Source organism: Hyposmocoma kahamanoa, unplaced genomic scaffold (genome assembly GCF_003589595.1).
Source record: "Hyposmocoma kahamanoa isolate Upper Pololo Valley unplaced genomic scaffold, ASM358959v1 116, whole genome shotgun sequence".
Lineage (NCBI taxonomy): Eukaryota > Metazoa > Arthropoda > Insecta > Lepidoptera > Cosmopterigidae > Hyposmocoma > Hyposmocoma kahamanoa.
The window spans coordinates 5,424,394-5,440,128 of NW_020653391.1; the positions used below are offsets into that span (position 1 = coordinate 5,424,394).

The 15,735-nt window shown below is 35.1% G+C and overlaps 1 protein-coding gene across 1 annotated transcript in view; it reads left to right on the forward strand.

Annotated features, from left to right (window-relative positions):
• The first annotated feature begins 1,285 nt into the window (after positions 1-1,285).
• LOC113239733 (GMP reductase 1-like) overlaps positions 1,286-15,735 on the forward strand; it is a 40,836-nt gene continuing 26,386 nt past the window's right edge. The window contains exon 1 of the mRNA XM_026476829.1: positions 1,286-1,440. Within this exon, the coding sequence (XP_026332614.1) occupies positions 1,354-1,440 (87 nt within the window). The 5' untranslated portion in view covers positions 1,286-1,353. The remainder of the gene's footprint in view (positions 1,441-15,735) is intronic.

Sequence of the window (15,735 nt, forward strand, 5' to 3'; positions counted from 1 at the left end):
AATAGTCCAAAATTTGTTAGTTTATGCTAAGATATTTTTTGTATTGTTTTATAAATAAATAAAGTAACGCAATATTGTCAATTTCTTTTCGTGTATTTATTTTCTATTAGTTAATACACCTATTTTATTATATTAAGGCTGGTCTGGTCTGGTAGCTGGTATATATACCAATTCCCAGTATGTTCCATTCCGAAAATGCCTTGTTTGGGAAAAATACCTTAACCTATGCCCGACTCGTCGTGTTTTGTAGAGGGCAATAAAACTAAAGTAAAAACACGAAAGAATAGAAAACTTTCACCATCTTTCATATAAAAATACAATGAACGGTCGTGTGGCGCTCTCTCTTCGAGGGCCAATCAATATTTTGTCTTGTCAATTTGTGATCACGATGATATAAATTCCGTACTTTGTAGGTGCGTGCTTATTTTACTTCCCATTACAAGGTGAATTCTAATTTTAAATTCTCGACCCCCAGCATTTTTATTTGAGTATGAGCTGGCGGAAGGAACGAAATGTAGAGCTCTTCCGTTAAATTCGCGCCTGCGCGCTATGCCTCTGCAGTCAGCTGTTTTATCGATAACAACATAACCTTAGAAATGTGTTGTGTCGTTATTTAGATAAGTACAAGAAAACAGAAGTTAAGTAAAAAGAAAATTATTGACAAATTGTCAAGAGAAAATGTTTCGCAGAGACAACCTTCACCTAGCAGCTGAAACCGAGTATTTCTGTGCCGTCCTTGTGACGTCAACGTCACGTTACGATTATTTTAGTGTTGCCAGAAATACCTGCCCATTTGCGCAAAAATAGAGAAACTATTTTAATATAGAGGGAGTTGACCGATATTTGAATAACCCATGTACAAAATAAATACGACTTAAACATGTAGTTGATGTAGGAAATAAACTGCGTAAATACAACTAGTATTTATTTTCCACATAGGTAATGCTCTATGTATATAATTAATTACCTGATAGAAGTCGTAATCTTTGACCATTTTTTTAAGATAAGAAAAGGATAGCCGGCAGTATTAATTTAATATTAATGTAAATATAAAAAAAAATTAATCCAGTAAAAAATTGTTGTTTTCTGAGGTCAACTTGACACTTTTGAATTTGTCTACAGAGCAAAAATGTAAAGGTAATGCACGTAAACTTAAATTTAAAAGAAAAGTTTAAAATAGCTCCTTTTCTTTCAACTGATATTCTAGAGTCATTCGTATTTAGTCGGTAAAATTGGGCTAACTCTGACAACACCACGTACATTCGCACAGTCGATATTTAGTGCGGGAGGAGTGCGCTGTGTTCCCGCGTATTTGTTTATTATTTTTCGAAACGCACAGGTTTTAAGTGCACAATGCCTAATATAATAAATGAAGTAAAATTAGACTTTAAAGATGTGTTGTTGCGGCCTAAAAGAAGCACGCTGCGGAGCAGAAACGATGTGAGTAACTGTCATTTTTAATAGTTAATACTGAAATACGCTGAAAGATCAAGGTTCAGTGGAAAAGAATGATGTTCTTTCTCTTGTGACTTGTTATAAGAACTTATTCAAGATTGCTCTTTGGTGACATTTTGTTTAGGTAATATTTTGCGAAATTAACACGTGTCGAAAGGTTTGTAGAGCTCAATGCACTTCTTTACTTATCGATTTTTTATAGCAATTTATTATGCAATTATAGATAGCCATTATAAACATGTAAATATGTCTCTGTTACATGAACTTTTTCGTAAAAAAATAACTTATGAAAATCTGGATAAATAAAAAATGACAATTTGTCACATAGGAAACGTTCCATTTACGTAAATAATTAACAAAAGATACATAATGTCAATTTCTCACATAGGAACCTTTATTTTTTTCCATCCTCTAAGCATAGGAAGCGTTCCATTTACGTAAATAATTAACAAAAGGATAGATAAACATAGATGTAGATATCACGTAATATACGAGTAAATGCATCTTTTCGCATTTACAATTGCATAAGGTACGAAGATGCTCGTACGTTTTTATTGGTTTTTTAAGAACAAATCAATATTGTACATTTTAAAAAATATAAAGAAGTGGTTGCCGCTATACAGGGCGTCCCAAAGTTATGGGCCATGAAGGGGAAGTACCTTAAATATCGTAGATAGAGTATTTTGCTGAAAGAAGACTTTATGTTATTTTTAAAAGTTAGTAATTCTGCATTCATAGATTTAAAAAAAAATATTTGCTTCGTCTGGGAATCGAACCGACTTAAATGTCAAAAAAAAAGCACCCTACTTTTATGATACCAATCGAAAGAATAGCTAAAAAATAATAACTCTGCTTAAGTAACATAGTATTTTAAATGAAAGGAACAACGTGAAATGATTGAATCATATTTCTAGAAAGTTATTTATTGCCGACGACGACGTTTGAAAAGTAGCGATATTATCATTCCAAAGATGCATTGATTGTTCGTAAATAAGTACCCACTTCATAAAATACTTGCATACCTAGTTTTCCATTATAAGTGCACGTGTAGATAAAATGATAAAACTTAGTATTTCAATACGTCCTCTGTAAGCTAGACAGAAGGCAAATTTAAAACAAAAATAATGTTGTTGTTAAATTTGAAAATGGAACAGTTTATGAGAGCGTTTGTTTGAATGAATACTTTTTAAAACATTTTAAAAAGAACTAATATTTTTAAATGTTGTTCTCAAATTTGAAAATGGAACAGTGTGTGCGAGCGTTTGTATTTTGGATATTGATCTGTTTAGTCTTAATTTACTTACACAAGTGTTATCGTGTTAATTTATTGCGAACATGGCATATCAAGTAAGTTTTGATCTAATGGAAGCATATTTGATTTTTTTTTTGACATTTAAGTCGGTTCGATTCCCAGACGAAGCAAATATTTTTTTTAAATCTATGAATGCAGAATTACTAACTTTTAAAAATAACATAAAGTCTTCTTTCAGCAAAATACTCTATATACGATATTTAAGGTACTTCCCCTTCATGGCCCATAACTTTGGGACGCCCGTATAGTTAAATGTTTCTTACCTATCAAGTTGCTAAATCTTTTTATTTGCACACGCTCAATGCCCACGAATTGATTAATAATATTGTGCCCTAGGTACAATAGTCCCAAGTGTCTTCTATCTAGTCTTTTATCACATGACTGTCATAAAAATAATATGAACCACATGAAAAATATTACTAAACTAATTTCGTTCGTGGAATCTTTAAACCTCTCTCTTGAAAAGTTTTGTGCCATTTTGCACTTGTGACCTTATTATACCCACAATGATAATCGTTTAGTGAATAACCAGGAAATTCTTAATAAATAATAAGTTGCCTCAATTCGCGAGTGTTTTTTTTTTCTATTATCACAATGATGGTAGTCACAATGCAATTCGAAAATTGTAATATGCAGCAGTAACACAATTGATATAAAAGATTTTGTGTTAGCAGTTGTCCTAACATGTGAAACTTTAGTTTTTATTTTAAATGAATATAGAAGTAAAAATAAAACAGTGTTTTATAATCGCATGTTCTGCGTTTAGAGACTCTTTAAAATATTTGTCCATCTTGGAGATAGGGTTTATGAACTTCTAAAGATCTGATGAAGAAGAAAAGTCACCTGTAAAAATAGTTTCTACCTGTAAGAATAATTATGATATGTTAAGTTTGCAATTGTTCCACATGGAACTGAGTGCCTACATGGAACTACTGGGAATAAATGAATATTTTTACTTTTTCTATTATATATCTTTCTCGCCTTTAGTCTTCCATTTTTTCCATCTAAATTCCTTACATTGTTTGAGAAAAGTACTATATATATGCCTCGGGGGAACGGGGATTGGCGGTCGGCCTTGTAACTTATACTCGTCCAGTAAATCCTTGCTCTACCATAATATGTTTTGGAACTACATTAAACATAATTATATCTCGCAAAATAATGGAAAACATAATTACTTTAATTTTGTCTTGTGGAATATACACAGTAACAAAGATTGCGATTAACATAACGCACGTTAAGATTTAAATTGACCCAACACAAAATTCCGTGTTTTTGGAAATGTACAAAATAAAATAACACTTATTATTAAGTGTCATGACAATATGTGTTTTAATTTATATTCTTATAACAAATTGTATGAAATATATACTATGAAAAAGAAAAAGACATATGTAAATTGTTATTGTATTAATAAAATGCAAGTAAAAATCGATTACTCTTAAAATGTTTATTTTTTAAGAATTTAGCCCATATCTAGAGCGTTATTTAGCAATGAACCCAGAACTTCTTAACACGATCAAATTAAAACAAATAACCACTGTTCTGCACTGTACATTTTTATCAACCCGACGTGCTTATTATATGCTTAGTCACATAATCATGAAACTCGAACATGAGATTAGCACAAAACCCGCTGTACATACATATATACTCTCTCGTACATACAGTTTGAAACCGTAGGTAACGATGAAATAAATGTAAAATCATTACATTTCTCAATATTAGAATTTAAAATACAATGATCTGTATAATAATCACATTCTTTATTACAAAGTGACGTTATTAGAAAAAGAATATTTTTCTGAAACTGAAAAAAATATTAAAAAAAGATATCATACCATACCACCAACCGTGACCATGGGACCTGTAAAGGGCCCGAAACGTCGGTTTGTTTGAAAAAACAAAATTTCCCGGGTTTTAAATCCGGAAAAATAGTTTCATTTCCTACGTGTAACAATCGCGAAAACCTAAGAACTCGATATGCCAAGTTTTATTCAAATCGGTTACTGGAAAGTGCGCGAAACCGGATTCATACCCTAGTTTGCCACTTTTAGCGGTGGAATATTTTTTTCAAATTTAAAGTCCCTCTCCAACAAAAAAAGATTCATCAAAATCGGTTCATAAATGGAGTTTTCGCGTAACTTACACACAAAAAATAATTTGAAGTCGGTTAATTAAATATACTAAATATTGTTCTTTGTTCATTCGTCTCTTGTTCGTCCCGTGACTTATTATTATTATTCTGAAATATATTTGGATAAATTTCCTTTATGATCGACTCACTCGATATGTCGAGTTCCTACAATTTCGCGACTGATGGTTGCGAAGAGTCAGAAAAGTCATCAAAAAGTCAAGTTACTTCCTCGTTATCGCAAATAAATTATAGATCGCAGTAGAGACGTACCATCGTATTATTGTCTATATGTTTATCGATTTAACCTTTCGTTGTTTTGTTGTACTTGTAGACATACAACTACATCAATAAATCGTTGTGGGTGAGGGTTGAGTTTTATCAGTGACAACATCTTTCTTCCTGAAAATTTTCTGTTTGAAAATATAATCTATTGCTATTTATAGTCTCTAGACATTTGGACAGGTTAAGCCGTGTACTTATAAATGGCTCTACTCGACTTCTCTTCACGGTATTAAGGTCTATCCACACATATCCGGGTCGTGCCCGGGGCGTGGACGGGCCGAGCTCCGTCAGGGGCTCAAAAAAATATCGTACCTCGTAACTCGTTTACACATGTACGTGTCCGGGCCGGCGCCGGGGCGGGCCCGAGTTCATACAAACTAGCACGGCCCGTCCACGTCCCGAGCACGGCCCTAATGTGTGTGGATAGTCCTTTATAATGCCAAAGTGCATTGCATTATGTGGTACCTACAGAAAAAGGTTAAAGCAACGATATATATGTAAGTACTTTTAAAGTTATTACATGTGCTAAAATAAGCCCTGTAAGGTCCTGCAATTTAACTTATTTTATTAAGTACATTTCTGTTTTCAGCTCCTTTCATAATCAAAAAATTTCTGTAAATTGTAAAAACAGTTAGTAAGAATCTTTTCAGTTTATTTGTTCCTTTTCAATATTTTATCTTGTGAGAGCTATTTTATACGATATATAATAATATATAATATACGATTATTTTTTTAATTCCATGTTTGTACTGTATCAAAGGCACGATGCTATTGGCCTCTATTTTGTCTTTTTCAGTACGTATAGTGTTGGTGAATTACATGCGAGTGTGTTGGGACTATGCATAAGAGAAGTCTTTGAGAGTACTAAGATACGTATTTCTACTTAATAATAAATTGTTTTTTTTTCTTTGGGAGTATGTGTGAAAGGAGTGTTTACGGAGAATTGTTACTTGTACTTAACACCAAATACTTAATACATTTTTTTTATATTTCTCTTTTCTTACATATTTTCCTTTTTTATTTTTTTCCTTTCTTTTGTATTTCTCTATTTTTTATTTAAAAAAAAATTAATTAATTTTTTAGCAAATAATACAATATGATGGCAAGAAGTGCTATCTTCTTATCCAGGATAATTTTCTTTTCTTCACACTTGGTATCGTAGACGTGCTCTATCTTGTTGCAACGTTTGGTAGAATTCTGAAGTTTCTAATAGGAGGTGGATTTACAACCGACTATATTAGTACCTGGGAAAATTACTGTCGTTTATACGGTATGCACCAGACGTAACACTTTGTAAATTAGTAAACGAGGAGTAGTTTTAGCAGTAGAGCTCCTTGTAAAAAGTTCGCTCACAGCAGTACTGCCACCTTAACTATTTCTGCCGCCAAGCAGTAATGTGAGCAATACTGTGTTTCGGTTTTGAAGGGTGCTGGTGAAGTTACAGGTACATGGGACTTATCAACTTATGTCCAAGGGTGATGGGGGCAGTGGAATTGCATTTCAGATCTTAGTGTTTTAAAGCACTGATTGGCACTTCAATTAACTGTTATGGACAGGCGTGTCGCTTACCACCAGGCGCATTACTCGTCCGCCCCGTCTCTGGGTATCACGAAGAAAAGAGCTTACTAAGGATATCTGTATATATTAGCTAAAGCTAATTTGAGAAATATAAATCAAATCAATCCCTATAAATAGGGATCCCTGTCATATCTAAATAAGTGACTGTCTTTTCTCACAAATTTGTCTGTCTATCTGCACATATGTATATGTATTTAGTCTCTATTATTGCTACACGTTAATGACCTGCTGTTGATGCCCATGACAGTGAAGGAGAATTATGTATCAAATGCCCGTGCCAACAGCGTCTGATCTGGCGTAAACCAGAGACTATGACCACGTGGTTGAACTTGGGCTGAAAGCGGGTTGATCGGGAAGACACCAACACGGTCAAGTTTAATGCCGCTAAAACACAGGCGTGTCTCTTTTTTAAACATAATCTCAGTACAGAGTACTAAAATATGGACCTCAAAAGTTCGTGGAATTACATATATTTGCCAAGTTTAATTGAAATCGGTTGCCGGAAATTCGAAACCAGATTCATATCCTAGTTTGGCACCCTTAGATGAATACAATATTTTCTTCTGATTTAAATGGGACCACTGCTGAGGTACCATCTTTCCAATAAAAATAGAGAATCATCAAAATCGGTTCGCAAATTATCAAAATTATATGCGTTATCGCGTAACATACATACAAAAAAGAAAGAAAAAACACAGTCGAATTGAGAACCTCCTCCTTTTTTGAAGTCGGTTAAAAAGGGAATGCCCTCTACCTCGCTCCGACTTTCCGCGAAGTGTCCGATAAGTCTCTGGAGCCACTTAGTTTGGACTTATAATACATACTTAACTTTGGTCGCTACATCGAGTGTTCGGCAAAAATTGCTGCCAAAAGACTCGGCAACCTTTTCGGGGTCAGACGGTACTTCACACGAAAACAGCTTTTAATTCTTTTGAGGTTGTTAGAAATTTACAAATAACTTTGTAATTATGTTTCATCATATCAGCTGGAAGACGTCCACTGCTGAACATAGGTCTCCCCAAAGATTGCCAGACCAGCCGTTGGTCAGTACTTATGTTTACGTTGAATAAATATCGGAGAGTGAGTGCTGGAAATGTATAATTTAGTTCCAACCTCACCGTTCCTCAGATTTCAATCCGGAAAGCACAAAGCGCTTTGCTTTATCCTTCCTAGCACGACCGGGCGCGACTTGTGCAAGAGCGACAGAAAGCGCGAGATATCGCTATTTTTGTATAGAGAATCTCGCGCTTTATGTTGCTCTCCCGCAAGTTGCGCATTGTCGTGCTGCCCCTAAACGAAATGCGTATGGCAAAGGCATAGAACACTCTGTCAGCATCTGTTTTACTGAAAAGCTAAAATATAGATTTATTTAAGGCAACAGGGAATAGGCATTTATTTACTTAGACAAACGCACATAAAATCATCCGCCATGTTGTTGCTTAACATTAGGTGAAATTGAGACCAACCGTACTTTTATTTGACCTAAAAAACAAATCTTTTCAGCCTTTAGTATTTATTTATTAAGAAACGGGTACAAACAATCTAGGCTGCTATGTGAAAAAAACCAGCTTTAGTTTGGCATTCACTATCTAGGTAAGTAAACATTAGTTAAGAAGGCAATGAGCAAAAAATAAATAAAAGAGAGTACAAACAAAAAAAGAAATATATATTAGGTAATGTGGGAAATGAAATTATTTTTCCGGATTTAAATCGCGTATAATTGTTTTTTCAAAATAACCAACGTTTCGAATCTTAGAGGATGGAAAAAATAAATGAAATAGCATTGATCTACCAATAAAATAGTCTAAGTTTCGAATTCGGCATTTGACGGGTGTCGTCAATTGTTTCAAATCAACCTGTTTAACTTGAGCTTTGCTGTAATGGATGAAAATTGAAAAATTACATATTTAGTATTTAATTACCGATGATATGTGATTCCGTGTGTGGTTGCACCATCGATCAAACGCGGGCTAAATAAATCCACCCCCGGGCCTGCAAGGGGCCGTGCGGGGTGTTGGGGCGTCACGCAATGACGCGATTCGCGATTCGCGCCGCGCGCGCATCAGGCACTGCGACTCGGAACGACGGCGGAACGAATCGTGCGGGAACCTATTTTTTTTATACAATAAGTGTAATGCAGTTCACTAGTTTTATTCAGCTGAATACCCCATGTAAGTGATAGGGCTCTAGTTCCCACTAGTGTGTTTTGTAATTAGATGTTTTGCTGTTTTTCCCACACCACTGAATGGAACAGCCACCCGTAGTTACAGATATTATCTTTATTACAATAAGTACAGAATATTTTTGGAATATACGGAGACGCATACACAGATCAGTTGTTGACGCTGCACTATTTCAGCTTTCTAATTTGTGATTTCAGTGCAAACGAGAGTTTTAAAAATTTTAAAGTGATATAAGGTTCATTTGCCTAATGAGTTGCCAGGGATGAATGGCTCTTATTTCATATCTGTCTATCTTTATTCGTCATTATATATCTATGCATATAATTTTTTTTCATTTGTTTGGTCGGAAATCAGGAATAGAATGCCCAAGAATGCCAGTCCACGCTACTCAACCTTTTTTAAAACACTTCTGATTAAGATGGCTCCACTATCGCCATGCGCGCGAAAATACCTTTCTTGCTTCAATAAAAATAAATAGTTTTCAGAATATTTTTCCACATTTATTTGACAGTGACACCTGTCCAAATTTGAAGATACTGAACTCTATTATGAGAATTGTAGTGAAAATAAGCAAAGCAGGGTTTAGAAAATATATAAATATAAATATATTTAGTAATGTTAATACAACTTTATTTTATAATTCATGCTATATAAAACTTAAAAGATATATTATTATTATCTAAACGTAGAACATGATATAAGTCTTCTAATTACATTTTTTCAATTTATCAGAAATTTTTCCTGAAAAGTTTCCATTGTTTGAAATGTTTCTTCTAATAAACCGGCTGAAGCCAGTTTTCTTACTACACACACGAAGTCGAGCGCGTGACATAGCTGTCAATGTAGGTATATGAAACATTTGAAACGACTTCGTGACGCATTCAGCATGTTTGGAGCTCGTTGCTCGCCCACACGAGGGACAGGAAAAACCCGACAATAACCAAGGGTATTGAAGTCAATTCATTGTTGCTGACGTCGTCTTTTTAGGTACCTTCGATATAATAAAGTCGCATGTGATCGTACGTCATAAGTGCTATAATATTATCACATGAAAATCATAAAAAATAACACAACATGAGACATTTTATGTATGAGTGAAATTTTCTAACTCTTCCCTTTGAAGCATAAAAAAAGTTAACTGCCCCCGTGGTCGTACGGTTACCATGCTGGTCTACCATGCGCAGGTCCCGAGTATGAATCCCGGGCCGGGAGAAATATTTGTATGGCGTACATGTATTTCTCACGTGAGTTTGGGTGATATTTGTGGTTATGTATATGTGTGTCCATGGCGCATAAGTTAGTCGACTAATTTTTTTTTAGAATCTTTACCTTTCTAATGAAAAGTTGTCGTTTTGAAGATTTGGTCTTTTTTTTATGACTCCAAGTGACGGGACGAACAAGTCGTGCGGCTGTCTAACACCTGTCTATAACCGTTGCAGTGCCCCTCAGATCTTTGCGGTTTAAACCTCTGACACTAAAACTGTTATGGATAGGTGTGTAGCTTATCATTAGGCGAACGACTTGTTCCTCCCGTCACTTGATATTGTATAAAACAAAATTTGATGAACATCAAAAAAACCAGGAGAGGCCACTCACACAGCGAGCGAAGCTAAGAGTCGTATTCAAGAACTCTACTCAATGCTCAAGTCAGGAATTGAGCAGACTTGAGTATGATTTCAAGCACTGGAAATGCGACCCTAATGGCAAGGACTTGAGTATGATTTTCAGTGCTCACTGCAATACTCAAGTCCTGACTTGAGCATTGAGTAGAGGTCTAGAATACGACCCTAAGCTAGTTCAGCTTGGCTCATGTAGCCGCGACAATGTATTCATGCATCTGATCATACCGTCAATTATGCTAACCGAGCAAATTGGACTATGTGGGCTAGCTACCCAACTATCCCACTTAGCTAAGTAAACCCTGTCACCCTTTCCCTCTGCGGAGAAGACTGGCGTCGAATTTTCGTAGCTTAGCTTTAGCTACGTGAGCTACGCTCAGTTAGCTTACCTCGCATAATTTGTTGCATGCAGTTACGTGAGCTAAGCTAACTTAGCTTAGCTTCTCTCGCGGTGTGTCCTCTTCTCGACTGTTCGACCTGGTTAGGATTATTGTGACGATTAATGCACATTACAACGATGACGCTAATGACGCTATTGCTACGCGCTGTATATATACTAAAAGTATACTAAAAGTACATTACAAAAATGCACACAAATATAATATATTAAAAAAAACTGTAAAAGCATCGTAGTGTACATTGTATAGTATAATAATTTTACGACGCGTGAACTTTAAAAAATTATACTGAAATAACGTATAAATAAAGAACATTACATTTCGTCCCTTACTTTCTCAAACTCGTATCGTAAAGCACAAAGTTACTGAAATGCAAAAAATGGATTGTGGATACAAATTTTGCAGGCTAATTTCACATCACCTCTACTTCATATTCACACACTGGCTTTTGCCTATCCTTAAAGTAATGCGTCCAAATTAACACCCTTGATAAGAAATTCAAAATAAATAGAAAGTTTTGCCATCTCCTGAATAATTACTCTAAGATACGAGTTCGAGAAAGTAAGACATCGATCTGTCTAGTCAAGTTGTTCTGTCAATAAAAAATTACTACAAATTACGAGAGGAAGAAAGACAGATACGAGCGAAACAAAGTTTCTACAAGCGCTATAAACACATTCAATAGCTACTACACACTGCTTAAATTCTTAGATGATAATAGACCTGTATCGATCGATCGAGCTTAATGACCAGGGTCGGTCACAACAAGACCCATGTGTAATGTGATCGGGTCAAATGATTCGATCATATCATTATGTTCGATCCTTTATCACGAATTCTCTGACGAACGAATGTTCGACCCAAACGTGTAAAGAGTTAGATGGCGAATAGGGGCATGAGTCGAAGAAGACAACAATATTTTCAGTTTCAAACTGAGTGTGGTGTGAATTATTGAAAAACCTCTAAAATTATAACCATAAAGATATATTTTGCGAGCATAACCAGCGCTGGGTCAAATAAGAATGTTCTAAACGGTGAAATTACAGGCACATGGGACTTGTCAACTTATTTAGCAGGGTGATGGGCGCAGTAGTAGTGCCCTTCAGATCTTTGCAATTTAAAGCTCTCAGTGGCACTGTAACTGTTATGGACACCGTCCCGTCACTTGATGTTATAAAAAAAACTCTAAGATGATTGAATCTTTTAGAGGCCCACTACCCGGGTCTTCGGGTACAGGTGCTGTTCGAAACATTTTGATTCGATCGAACACGATCAACTAAATGATAGCAGCCTGACCAACTAATTATATAAATATTTAATTAATTAAATATTATTATAGATACCTACATTTGTTAAAGTATGTTTTCAGAAAAGAATAATTGAATTACGTTGTTAAAAAAGTTTTCAAACACGCCAGGAACAATATGTACAGTCTTCATCTTCTTATCGTGTCGGTGTTTATTTTTTATTTAAAGTTTGCCTCCTTGACTGCAGTATTTGTAGCTGCATTGAGATCCTCCGCAGTGCAGGCGTTGGAGCACTGCGTATGTACAAACACTTTGAATTAATTGTTATAGTAAACGTTATAAAGTTGAATTTACAGTAGTAGTAGTAGTAAAATTTATCGTTATTCGGGACATGCTAAGGCGAATAAGCCATACTGCCAAGTCTTAGATTTTAATTTCTCTTCAATGATCAAATCTTCTGTATGAAATATATTATAAGACAAATTGCCAGTACTTGTGTTAATTTGTGTTTGTTGTAGTCTTAATTGTCGAGTTTGACGTGCTCTTGGTCCTGTACCTGCATTAATAATTTAGATAAGCTTATAGCTTATATGACAAAATAACATTAGAATTAATAAACATGGAAGCAAATTACTTTGGTATTCCGCGAACCCAATGAAGTTTAAATCGATCACGCAAAATCGCTGCACTTGTGTTGAATATTATACATATATGCTGTATATAGCGTCTTAATACATAAATTTTTTTCTTTTTTTCAAACAATCCAACGTTTCGGGCCCTACTGGTCATATACCTACTACTGGTAGACATATCTATATTACCTTAGATCTATCTAGAATACCTTAGAATTTAGAATGCCTTTAGGTACTTATTTCTAGTTATCATCAGTTTTTTTGTCATCAGTTGTTTGATTGGCCGCCCCTAAAATCTGGTCGCCCTAGGCCCTAGTTCCTAGGGTGGCCTTAGGGCAAATACGCCACTGTGGTCACGGTTGACACAAACATTGAACAAGTCAACCGTGACCAAAGGACCTAAAAAATAGATTATATTTAGTTTAAATGGTTTAGGTTTTGCATTTTGCTGTGCCTTAATGATCTTAATTTAAGTACTCTACCATCTTGTATAACAAGGCATGCAATAAAAGTATTGAGGCTAAACTCTAGATATTGCCAAAATGTACAAGCGTTATATTGCTGCTACACTTGGCAGTAATGAAATCGGCCTTGGCAACGTATTTCTCTTGCCAAGGTCACAATATAATCAATCGCATTTTTATGATGCTATCTTTCATTGACAAATAAGAAAATCTGTTAACCATTTTGTTTATGAGACACTCCCTAAGGGCGCATTCACATTACACGCTTGTAGAAGCGCTGTAGTGGCGTCATTGTGACGCTGAATTATACTAATTTTCATACAATATTTAGGATGCTTTTTTATTTGCAATTCTGTTACTTGTTAATATGGAATGCGTTTTTGTATTGACAACGTCCTGCGACATCGGGATTGACGAAATTATAAAGTAAAAGAAAATCGAAGGAGAATAATCATTTAAATTGTTGTTCGTAATTTTATGTAACATTTAAATTAACTTTTATTATAATAATAACGCGCATACACTCATAACCCTGCGCTAGGGAAACCCTGTATTGCGGGTGTCATGGACACACATGAACGAGAGAAATAAATGTAGGCCATACAAATATTTCTCCCGGCACGGGATCGAACCCGGGACCTCTTGCGTGGCACTCCAGTATGGTAACCGTTCGGCCACAGAGGCAGTTAAGTTATCATATAGAAAGTGAAAAATGTAAAGAACTCCTAGAAACAGTCTTGTATTTTTCACCGAAATCATCGTACCATTTAAATTTGGCGTGTTGGACGAAAGTAAGACTGATGTGAGTGAAATGACGGATGTTATGGGCAGACGGGTTCATGATGGCCGAGTGTAGGATGACTATATGAATGCATTCATTATTATTGTATTAGACGATGATGTATCTAAATTCAGGATTGAAAGGGTAGGACTGTGCGAGCGAGAGAGAACACCGTGATATGAGTAATAGAATTTTTTATAAATAGTAACATATCGCGACATTCCGGTATTCCAGGATTTAAAAGAAAAACTACGTATATTTCAAGAAGCCGTTTCCATATTATTCCGACTACAATTCGCTGAAAAAAAAAAAGTGAACTTCAGATATTAAAGAATTCGAAGATCCGATCATTTATTATTACAGACCATTGACTTACAATTATATGGACGTCGGGTCCGCGCTAAAAAGTGTCCGAACTTATAGGGCGTTAAAATCGTATACAGAGCGTCATTCACCCTTTAGTCTTCGTTTGTTTCTACTGACAGCGAAGCAAGCAAAATTAGACAGTACTGCGATGACATTACAATTTAAATTCATAGCTTTTTCATATTCCTTTAAATGTCACTACGTTTAAACAGGTTGACTTGGGACATTTTTTTCGTGGTTTTTGTATTAGACCCGTCGTCCATTTATTTGTAAGTCAATGAATGCACCCATTATAATTGGGTAAATGGTGTAGCCTAGAATCGTGTCTCCCGTCGTCCATTTATTTGTAAGTCAATGTTACAGACGTAATACTTTATTGGATAAATTCTTGTAAGTAATAAATTAGAAAGTTATACCCACACCTACAATATTGAACGAACGCCAAACTACGAAAAGCCTGTTGCTCGACGTGGTTAGGACTATTTTCTTTAGAAGATTAATGCGGATTAATGCTCATAAAAGTATATACACAAAAGTATATATATATACTTTTTTATAGTTTATGAATACCTTTTGTATATATTTATACTCATTATAGTATAGAATAATCATTTTAACTATTATTTTTACTACGTCATAATTATGTCAAAAAACGCCAAGAAATAGCACTAAAGCGTTTAACACACAGAGAGCGGGGCGTGCGCCCGTCCTGAGGTCCCGACCCGACCCGTGCCCGACTCGCACCCGCTCTATGTATGTTTCACGCTTAAATTGACTGTTGGTCGACTACGTGGTATTAAGTGGTATTATTATTAGCGGATAGCATAATTGGTTATGGTATAAGTAGTTATGGGAGAACATTTGAAGCACATTATACAACATAATTACAAATTACAACATTTCAGACGTGTCGTCATTAACATTTTTATGTTTTATTCACATTTCAATTGTAGAATTGTTTACTTAAATTTCAAACTATGGATTGGACTAATGTTACACGTGGCTTGTCAAAACTTTGTAAGTAAATGCATTTGAAATCGGGAAAAATATCAATTATTGCCGGATTGATTGAAGAAATCCACCAGATATATAAAAGAAACAATTAATTTCGTTTTAGAACAAAATTTGAGATCGTTGGCGCCCCAGCTGCGGGGAAATTGTGTTGTTGTTAACTCAAAACCAAGACTCTCAAGTTTCATTTTTCGTTTATGTTTTCTTTCTAAAGTTTGTTTGATCCAAAAAAGTATTTTGGATTCAAGTCAGCTCTCGTTGGCAAACTAT